This window comes from Indicator indicator, chromosome 27 (genome assembly GCF_027791375.1).
Source record: "Indicator indicator isolate 239-I01 chromosome 27, UM_Iind_1.1, whole genome shotgun sequence".
In the NCBI taxonomy this organism is placed as follows: Eukaryota; Metazoa; Chordata; class Aves; order Piciformes; family Indicatoridae; genus Indicator; species Indicator indicator.
Genome location: NC_072036.1, coordinates 11,106,670 through 11,117,733, shown reverse-complemented (window position 1 = coordinate 11,117,733; position 11,064 = coordinate 11,106,670). Strand labels below are relative to the sequence as shown.

General features: G+C 44.9%; 1 protein-coding gene across 1 annotated transcript in view; it reads left to right on the top strand.

Moving 5' to 3' along the window:
• The first annotated feature begins 793 nt into the window (after window positions 1-793).
• Window positions 794-11,064, top strand: part of SOBP (sine oculis binding protein homolog) — a 103,258-nt gene continuing 92,987 nt past the window's right edge. The window contains exons 1-2 of the mRNA XM_054393175.1: window positions 794-889; window positions 9,991-10,129. Coding sequence (XP_054249150.1) covers window positions 794-889; window positions 9,991-10,129 — 235 coding nt within the window. The remainder of the gene's footprint in view (window positions 890-9,990; window positions 10,130-11,064) is intronic.

Below are 11,064 nucleotides of genomic sequence, written 5' to 3'. Positions count from 1 at the left end.
AAGAAATGGCCTCAAGTTGCACCAAGGAATATTTAGGTTGGATGTTAGGAAGAATGTCTTTACTGGAGTGGTCAGGCACTGGAACAGGCTGCCCAGGGAGGTGCTGGTGTCACCGTCCCTGGAGGTGGACAGGCACTTTGGGCCCCGGTTTGGTGGGCACGGTGATGGTGTGTTGACGGTTGGGCTTGACGATCTTAGAGGGCTTTTCCATCCCTAACGATTCTGTGATTCTCTGCCCCCGCTCCTCTTCCCCATCCCGGCGGAGGGGCGGGTGCGCACCGCCCGCCCCTTTCCCTCCGCTCCGCCCGAGGCTCGCCCCCCTTTTGCTCCCCCCTCTCCCGGCTCCCATGGCGGGCAGCGGCGGCCGATTCGGTGTCGGTAAGCCCCGCCCGCCGGCAGGCCGAGGCCGGCCTCCCCCCTTCCCTCCGCCGCCCCCTCCGCGGCAGCCCGCCAGCAGCGCCACGGCAGGCGCGGGGCCGGCTCGCTCCGCGCTGCCTCTCGCCCGCCTGCCCGCCCCGCCGCCCCGCGCCGCTCCCATGCAGGCCGGCGGCGAGGCAGAAGATGGCTGACTCGCCGGGGCACTCGCGCCCCTGCCCGCCCGCGCCCCCCGCCCGCCCGCCGCCGCCGCCGCTGCCGCCACCACCGCGCTCCCCCCGGGCCCTCCGCGGCGCCGCCTGCCACCACTGAGAGCCGCCACCGCCGCACAGCCCCCCACACACCCACCCCGCGCCCCTCCCGGCCCCCCCAGAGCACCAGCAGCCATTTCATCTCCACCACCAAGTAGGCGCAAAAAATGGCAGAAATGGAGAAAGAAGGGAGACCTCCCGAAAATAAAAGGAGCAGGAAGCCGGCTCACCCGGTGAAGCGGGAGATCAACGAGGAGATGAAGGTAGGTTCCTGTGATGGGGAAGGGAGCGGGGGTGTCCCGTGTCCCCCTCCCCCCCGCCCCCCGCCTCCGTGCATGGCAATGGAATAAGAAAGGATCTCTTGTCATTTTTTTTTTTTTGTAGGATGCACTGAATGTGTCTCAACTCCGCCTCCTGGGCTGAAAACAGAGACGAATTCACAGGCTGCAAATCCTGTTCATTGACCAGCTTTGATTTATTTCTTTTTAAAAAATAACTCGCCCCTCGCTGGGCTTTTAAGCTTCCCGTGTGCCAGTGATGAGCCTTTTTGGTGCTTCCCCCCCACCCCCGCTTCTATAGCCACCCCCTCAGTAGCTGGGAAGCCCTAAAGTTAGTAAAGAAAGGGACCTCTTTTAAACACTGTATTTCTTGCCTTTTTTTTTTCCCTTTTTTTTTTTTTTTTTTTTCAGTAGCCAGCTGCAACTGTGTAATTAAATTGTCAAAGTGAAACGCTGCGGTCTGAGCCGCGCAGCGTTCTGGCACTGAAGCGCGGAGACCCCTTTTCTCTCCTTGTCCCTCTCGCCTCCCCCGCTCCTTGCCACCGTGCTTGGCTTGGCAGCCCCCACCGCGGCAGAGGTGCTGGGCAGAGCTGGCCGTCCGAGGGCTGCTTTCGATGGATTTGCCATGCGGAGGGGCTGTCCTACCTGATAGGAATCGCTGCCAGTTCAGCTGTGCGCTGGAGGTAGCTCTTGAGACGGCTGCTCCAGATGCTAGGATGGCTGCGATTGTACAAAACCCTTATTTCGGGACTTCTTTTATCATTAGGTCGTTGTTCCAGACTTGACCGATCCAATTCTCTGCGCCTCTTTCCCACGTCTATTCCATGTCTGTTTCATGCCTGTTTGTTTTACGTCTCTAATTCACCGAAGTTGGGACCAATCTATTGCAAGACTTCACCTGAACTTGTTGTTGTTTAATGTGCAGCAGAGTGACCAAAACAGCATAGCCTGGCTATGAGATAAAAGCATTGGGATCTGATGTGAATTTGTCATTTATTAAAAGGCTGATTCTAAGTGGGGGACTGACTGCCTGGAAAATGCCACACAGTATGCATGCCATATAAGCAAGTATATAAATATGCTTGATGTCTAGTGAAAATATCTTTGCTTTTTGGAACATTGATCTCCCCGTGTAAAATGAAACAGGAATGCATGATCCCCCCTCTCCCCTCTTTTGCACACCGCTACTTTTCGGTTAGGTGTCTTTTTCCTGCCTAAGGCAGGCGTTCTTTCTCCTGCTGCCTGCCTAGCGAGCGTGTACATAGCTCACATCAATTGGAAAGGTAGACAAGAGAGGCGTTAGGGGAACGAACAAAATAACGCCTCCCTGCAGCTCTTTGGAAACAAACCATACTAGTTTCAAGCCCCGAGGAGCAGTATTATTCTTCGGGAGATATATGACACTTCCTATTTTTGGAGAGGGCTCTGTGCAGGCACCGGAGACTAAGAGTCATTGCTGGTTGTAATCCCACATAGTTCTGAGGACTGCAGAGGTCTATAGTACAGGGCATTGGCCCCTCAGAGCATCGCCTAATGCGATCTACATGGATTGCAGCTTTTAAGTTTCATAAGTTCTAGAATTACAAATTAGCTAATTTTAATCAAAACATGTGAAATGTTATCCTGGCTGGATATAAAGGCTGACTGTGCTGGATCCTCTGGGTTTGTTTTGTTTACTTTGGCTGCAGGCACACTCAGCGGTTTGGGAGATAGTTGTTCTTCTACAGTATAACAGATGTTTGTCTGAAAGGGTGAGGAAGAAACAAAAACAACATTGTGTGAAGGAGAAAAATTACACAATTTTTCAACTAATGCTTTGCTATTAAGCACTGGTGTTAAGTTTTGCATAGAGGGTTTCTCTTTTTTTAATCGTGGGTAGCTGCTTAAGGTTAGAAACCTCAGGATTTCAGCATAGAAATTAAAGGCAGGTAGAAGCAGCGTTTTGAAGCGATGTGATTTCTGGTCAAGGGTGAGATAAGCTGATTGCAGAACCTTTCACAAAAGGCAGGTCACCTTTCAGTGCAAACTATGCTATGGGTGCTGTGCTTTCTTAGTAGGACAGTTGCCGGCTGTCTTCCAAGAAGGGGAAAAAGAGGGAGGGAGAAGAAAAGAAGTTGCATTTTTGACTGGTTACCGAAGTTAAAATCCTGTGACCATCAGTTACTCTTTTGCTTCACTGAGGAATTAAGATGTCTAGTTGTTCCTCATAAACCTGAGGGACGCAAATAATGTAACAAATTGGTTACACTGTACAAAATGTTTGCTGCCAAATGACAGAGGCAGCACAATGTGTCCTTGTATAGGTTCATATCTGTAGTGTTCAAACAGGCTGACTGTTTCTCTTCATCTGAACTGCTTTCATCTGGACCAGTGTAAAATAAGCTCTGGTAAGTAATCACGGCAGAGCAGAAAGAAAGGAATGTATACAGCAATAGACAGCCTAAGCTGTAAAAACTGTAACCCGAGTATCAGCAGCAGATCAGATATCAAGGCTTTAAGGTAGGGGAAATGAAAGAGATGAAGGGGAGGAAAAGACAAGAGAGGGAATGGAAAAGTCAGCTTGGAAAGTGGAGGAGAAGTAGGAGGGCCCCCTCAGGGAAATTTGGCTCTGGGATTAGGGAATTTTATCATGGTGTACAGTGACCTACTCAGGTTTCAGCCCACGTTGGATCGAATTGCCTCCCCTTGCTAGCAGAAAGAAAAAGGACTGGTGTATATGTGATTTTGTATTTTTTTTCCCTTCCCTCTTCATAATAAAAAAGCCACTGGTACAAGTGTCTATTTTAAGTACAGCAAATACTATGAATGAGCAATAAAATTACCTCACCACTGAGACCTCCTTCAAGAGTTGCTTTTTGATGCAGTCAGATATTTACTCGAGAGGAATCACAACACCTAACTGCATAGTTTGGTGTCTTCCAACAGTAGTGACAGCTTGGTTCTAGCACGACTGGATGGAGATTCAGGTTGTTTGCTGTTTCCTTGTGACAGATGTTAAGTTGTGCTTTTGTTACTGCTAGCCTAATGTGCATGATGGTTGTAACAAATTGTAATTTGGTACAACATTGTGTGCAAAAAGCACTTGACTCTGCACAGTTTGCTGATATTACATTTCAATGAAAAATATATTCAGGAGGAACTGGTTTGTTTTGCTGTGACCTTCATAGCCTCTCCCTTCTTATTTTTTCCCCTCTAGTTATTTTTTTTTCCTCTTTTGTTCTCCTTTCTCCCTCAAGATACTTTCCATTTCTTCTTCCAGAGGTAGCACTGTTCACCTTGTACTCTGGAAGAAGAACAGATAGTTACTCTGAAATGCAGTTCAGTGCCATTTCTTGCTCAATGGTGAATAGCAGAGTACCTAATAGGTCCAAAGCTGTCATAACTGGGGAACCCAGTACTATTTGAAGAGCAAAATACTTTTTACAATTTAATTGATGAAAACATTCATCAAGATGTGATGATGACTCTCCCATCCATCCCTCTGTCCTCAACTTCTTTCCATTTGCCATCCTGCTGCCAGGCAGCAGTGCAGTGCTGCTCAGGTGGAACAGTTAGGTGCTCTACCACATTGTGAAGTGAAGTTAGGTCCAGCAACTGGATTGCACTTGAAGTTCTGAACAAGCAAGACAATGTCTCCACATGTCTCTGTCAGTTGAAAGGCAAGCAATTAATCTGTGCTGTAATTTCGCATCCTGCTCCATGTGCCCGAGGAGTTTACCATCTATAAATATTCTCAATAACTAATTTGTATCCAAAATTGGGCTTCATTCCTAAAGCCTAGAGCTTAAGACAGTCCCATCTGTTACAGTTTAATAGTAAGCTCATCAGAAGATCTTTCAGTTCAGTGTTTTAATATTCCCTATTTGGCATTTAGAAGTACCACTGTCAGGAGAAGGAAAGTGGTGAATCAGGCATAGCAGCCCTGTGCCTGGAGCGAGCCAGAGCGCTAAGAAGATTCCAAGGAAACTCCTCCCTTCTCTCCTGAAAAGCAAAAAATGTCTTTGAGAAAGTGGAAAAGCAGACAGACTTTATCAATTGTACTATTTCAGGGGACTGAGGTGGAGCAGGTTTTTTTGCAGAGTCTGCGTGGAAGGAGTTTTGTGGGATGGCTGCGAAAGGAGTGCTTCTCCAAAGTGGCTGTCACAGAACCAAACTCATGCATGGGAGGACAAGGGAAAGGAGAGCATCAAGAAATTTTGTTTTCTGATTGTCTAACTATAAAAATCAATATGGTGACAACGTAAATAAGTGAGGGCTGGTAAAAAAAAATAAAAATCCAAGTTCATATTGTGACTGTAGAAACATTTTTATTTCCTTGATGCAGTGAAAGCGAAAAGGGAATTTGTGGGGCTCTGCAGCGAGTGGATTATGCAGGCAAGGAAATGGAATGGAGCCACTGTGCTTCCTCCCAGATCTGAAATAAACATTCAGCAGTAAAACCTAGAAGAAAATGAGTCTGACAGACTCATTCTCCCCGGCGTTTCCTGCCTCCGTGTTTGCCAGGCCTCGGTCGGTAAAGCCAGGCCTTGCCCCCTGTGAATAAGGTTCATAGAGAAGGAGAGGCAAGAGGTCTAAGATGGAAAGAGAAGCGTGGCTGAGCTTCAGAATGTGTTCATTAACGAAGGTTTGGGAGAATGATGCATTGCAATGTGAAAGAATCAGGCTGTAGGTGTAGTGTTACGATGAAATGAATCCTAAAGTGGGAATAAATGTGATTGTATTTTTACCACCAAGCATGTAAAGTCAGCCTCATAAAGGAGGGAATCCAGTCTGGAGAGTCAACACACTCTTCTTCAGCTTTCCCAGAAGTAGGAAGCAAATTCAAGTCAAAATAACAAAAAGCATAATAGTTAGTCAGTTAGTTTAGTTAGTTAGTTAGTTTAGTTAGTTAGTTAGTTAGTTGTTAATTTTTTCTCTTCCAGAAGGGAGGATATTTTTGTGTAGCACAAGAAGAGAGTTCGAACAGTTCAAACATGCAAATTACAGGTTGTGCTGCAGTGGTGATAAATGGTTTGGGACTTAGCAGGGGGCAAAATAAGAACTATCCATCAGGAAGAGAGGGCTTTGGCAGTGCTGTGTGACTGGGGCCACTGGAGCATTTTTGGGCCAGTTTCTTTGGCAGGGATGAGCTGGGTGTGCTTCAGCTGTATTGCTGTAATTTTGCAGTGAAATCCACAGACCCCTACAAACTCGATTCAGTGGGATTTGGTCTGGAATCAAGGGTGTCAGGTTAGCAGTGTGATTGCTGATTTGGGATTCTATTGATGATAGGCAAGGTTTTCCCTGGTGTGCTGTTTTTTTTTCACATCTTCCTTCTGGCAGGGCTATGAGGTTGGGGTAGAAACCTCTGTTCTGCAGACCCTCCATATCTTTTTGAGGAATAAGTCTGAAAGCAGGCATGAACTAGCTCAGTACCTCTGCTGTCCTGTTCCTGCAAAATCTTGGAACTGCAGCTCCTTGAACATCCTTCATCTGGTCATCTACACTCATCTTCATATCTCCTCCTCACTCGACTTTGACTGGTCCATCATCTCTCAGTTCAGCTGGTTCCTGACTAGCCTCCTTTATCACTGCTTCTTCTGCTCACCTGCTCCACCCTCAAGTCCCACATTGCTTATCTCAAGCACTATGGTTACAGTCTTTATCCTTCCTTTAGCTAAGCCCTTGAAGCTTGTACATCTTTCATTGAGGTTCTATTCTGCATGTACAGGTTGTGTATTAGTTGGCTTGCTTCTTTTCCTTAGCTTCATCAATAACTGGGCTTTTTTGCCTCATTTTTGTTTATTTATTTGTGTTCTGCTTCACTCAAAGAAAAATTGTTTTGGCTCGCCTAATCTCTTTGTTGTGTTTTGTCTGTTGCCACCACACTGGTCATTACAAGCCCCATCTTGTACCTTATATTGCATCCACATAGATTTGACCTGCCATTGAAATGGAAGAAGGGAGAATACATGAGGACAATGAAATAATAGTGGTCAGCTTCAGGGCAGAGGCTTCACCAAGGACATGGCCATGGTAGTCTTAAATTGACAGTTGGACTCAATGATGTTAGAGGCCTTTTCCAACTGAAACAATTCTATAATTCTATGACCTGGGTGACCATAGTGTTGACTGATAGGATGTTAGGTATTGCTGCAAATGGGTGTTGCAGTCAAGAGTCTGAAGGAAGGCGGTATTGTAGTTCTGTGGACACTCATTCATGGAAGAAAACAGCTCAGCTTTGACTACCAGCTTGCTAGTGATGGGATCATCCTCTTGATTTGCTGTCTATAAAGCACTGTGTAATGAAGTCCTGGCTGTTAGGCACTGAGAGAATAGGATTAAGAGCCATCAGTATCATTTTAGTAGGTAAAATAAATTATGCAGGGGAATGGCTGAATTGTAATAATTGGGCTTTATTTCAGCATCCTTGTTGAGAAATCACAGTGTTCAAAAGGTATTTACTTTTGTTACTGCTAATATGCAACCTCATTGTTCTTTCATTGAAAAAGGAAAAACCTCAGTGGTATGTATCAGTGAAATATATATATATATATTTTAATAGTCAGGTCTCTATGATGGGTGATTTCAAAATCAGATGTATTTCTTGTCATTGCAAGTGATCATTTTTGTATGTCACTCATTACGGATAATAAAACTGAGACTTAAGTCCTCTAGAGGTCCCTTCCAAGCCCTAAATTTCTGATTGCATGGATGTAAAAATGAGGCTTGAATAGTACTTAAGCTTTGTGCCATTACAAACCCAAGCATCACTTTGCCTAGATTCTGAGGAGACATACACATGTATGAATTGCTAGGAGAAGAATAAACATCTATACAGCCTTGCTTACGTATTCCTCTGCAAGTAATTAGAAATTACTCATTGCCCGAGTTGATCAACAGTGCAAATAGAACACAAAGCATCCACAGGAGGCAAATTTAGAGCTACTCAATTAATTTGGTTGCATGGGGTTTAAGTCAGGAAGACTTTGTCAATTGGTCTGTACCTTGCTAGATTAGTCCCTGGGGCTGTGTCTCCATAGTTGAAATTTAGCAGAGCAAGAGAAGCTGGCAGAGCTTGCCTTCAGGCCTCCATGGACCTCTTCAGGTCATTCTGGTTGAGCTGCAGTGGCGAGGTTTCACTCCCAGTCTCTGTGTCACTTCATTGTTGGATTCCCATGGGCTGGAGAGAGGGTTAGTGGATTGGGGCTTGCAGTGCTGAAAGGCTTGCAGTGCTGAAAGAGAAGTTTTCTAAAAGGCTAAAATCCAAACAGAGCAACTTCAGAAAAATGCCCTGGGTTTGGTGGTATTTACAACACTTAAACCAGATCATTCAAATGAGAGCTTAAATAGAGGGTTTGGAAATGAGTGTAGGTGTTAGCCACGTTACTCTGGGTTGTACTCACTGTTGCAAACTGTAGTAGTGACATAGTTCAGAAACAAGGGGCTGTCATACTTACAATGCTGACACTAGAGGTAGGGGTGGAACAATGCAATGTTTCCCAGCAATTTGGGTCTGCACAGGACAGCCACAGAATCAAGACTTCCAGCAGGAGGTCAAGGGAAAATGAAAAGGAAAAAAGAAACCAAAAGGAAATTGATGCTCCAGGGGTCTGCAGTGGGGTTTTGTTTTGTTTTTTCTGTTCCTGAAATGTGTGTTTGTGCACAATGGCACAGATGTTACTCCTGGAAGAGTACAAATTGCTTGTGTTTATTGCTTATAGCTGCTTTACAGCTCTGCTTGAGTGACAGGCACACCTATGCAATCTGGTGTGATGAATGAGCCAGGAGTGGTGCCGCGCTCTGGGGCAGAGTGCCTTCTGTAGCTTTGAATTCAGGAGCAATTATCATCTGATTAATTTTATTTCTTTATTTAAATGACTGGAGACTTGCACCCATTTCAAAATGAAGTTGGAGCAGTTGCTGGACAAAATCTAGCAACCTGCAAGTTTGACACATACCATTTGTTTTGAATTGGAGTCATATTGTCCTTATTCCTTTGCTGGTAGCCAGAGCCTCAGGAGATGGTTGTTGTCAGGGGCATTGTTTTAGATGTCAAGATCCTTCACAGACATGAAGCTTGGAATTTGTTTTAAAAGAGTGATAATAAAAAAATGAGGAGACCAAATAGAAAGGCTTTGTGTGTGGGTTTTTCTATTTAGTTTTATAGTCGTTACACTACTTGAAACTGATATTTGCCATCACAATAATTCATTGGCTGATTTCTTTGGTAGTCTCCTAGATCCATAAGCTGTAGAGCTCCATGGCACTATTTGATTTCAGACAGCTTTGCCTGGCTGCAGATTTAACTTACTCCACTAAATCTGGCCCAGTAATGAGCATTTTCTGCAGAAATATTTTTGCCATGTGACCTGGAGGATGTGTTTTTATTAGAATTGGAGAGCTATGACAGTCATGTTCCATATTTTGCATTTCCATTCAAACATAAAACATAACCACACTGCTGCTTGGGGATGGGTTTGAAAGTAAATGTGGTAAAGCTGAGAAAGGTTTTCTTAAACAAATATAAGAGGTGTTTGTATGAAACATTATGGCAAAATGCTTCCATGGTGAAGAGTTTTGGAGTGGTTTGACTATCTAAGGGCTTCTCACTCTGAGGAAAAATGTCTTTGCTGTGATTGTGTTTGATTTGGTTCATGGGCACCTCAAGGAACTGTAATTGTGTCAGTGACCTGCTCCAGCTGAAGAGACTGTAGCACGATAAGATTGATTAACTGCTGGTTTTCTGTTATTCTCTTGCTGCAGCCTTAAATATTTGATGGTGACACAGACAAGTTTGTGTGACGAATGCGTGTTCAAATCCTTCTGACAGTGGGTGCCGGAGCAAAAGTCATGAATAACTCTCCTTTTCATTTTCTTTAAATTACAGATGTGTGAGCCTCTGTCATAATTACATGTGCCAGTCAGAGATTTAAATGCATTACACTTTATGCACTTGACTTATGAAATGAGCATTAGTCTTTGAGGAGGTGGGCCAGACCTGACACTTCCTCATGTAGCACAGATAGGCTTCGATTTATGCAGCCCTCCCTCCCTTCCAAATGCTTATTGATTACATAAACAAGTAGGTAATTTTTCTCTTTCAGAACTTTGCAGAAAATACTATGAATGAGCTCCTTGGCTGGTATGGTTATGATAAGGTCGAATTGAAAGATGGAGAAGATATTGAATTCAGGAACTACTCGGCAGATGGGGAAAGCCGCCAGCACATTTCTGTTCTCAAAGGTAATGAGACTTCATGTTTCTGTGTTCATGCAAAGAAGGATTAATATCTCAACCTGTCTGAGCTGGCGTGGATTGGGAAGCGTGTTCTGCTGCTTGCTTTGTGGTTGGTGCACACAAAAGTATCAGAGAGTGCCTGCTGGTATGAGGAAGCCAATAGAGTACGAGGAAAATCACTTAACAGGATTGCTGTTAGTAGACATTCGGTGATACATCCTCACAAACAATACCTGTTGTGAGTCAGGACCTGTGGGACCAACAACCTGCTCGCAACTGGAAATGAAAAGGGGAACACTTTCTTAGCACTGTGGCTTCAAGGAACAACTTTGCTTTCAAAGCTGAGGCTTTTTTGGCATCTGGCTTTTTCAAATGCTGAAAGATTTTGAGCTGGAATAGTCACAGCATGTAGGAATGAGTGTGGACGTTCACAAAAGGCTCCTCGTCCATGATTGTACTATGCTGTCTTCTGCAAGTGCTGTGGGAGTCTTCCAGGGATGGGATTTGTTTGGGACAGTAACTGGATCTTCATGACTCAAAATGTGAGGGGTGGGGTTCTGTCTGTTCAGCCTTTCCGTTGCTGCCTTCTGACTCAGTCACAGGGGGTGGGGAGGGACTTGTCATTAGAGTAGGAAATCACTGCATCTTGATTTATCCAGCAAGAATTCCTCAAAGGTGAGGGAAAGAGGAAACTGTGAAAGGCAGCTATTATGCTCTTGGACTGCCACTTCTCACTGCCTTTGCAGCCATCAGTGTTTGCGTTTTCTTTCTGGTGGTCAGCAGCAGCACTGTGTTCAGTGTGTGCTGCAATGAATAGATACCAGAGAAACCAGTTCTGAAGGAGAGATGGCTAGCAAAAAGGTGGGAAAATTTGAGGTAAGGTGAAACAACCTCATTCTGTTCAAATGGAATGTTTGCAGCTTGTCAGTTCTGTAGTGACC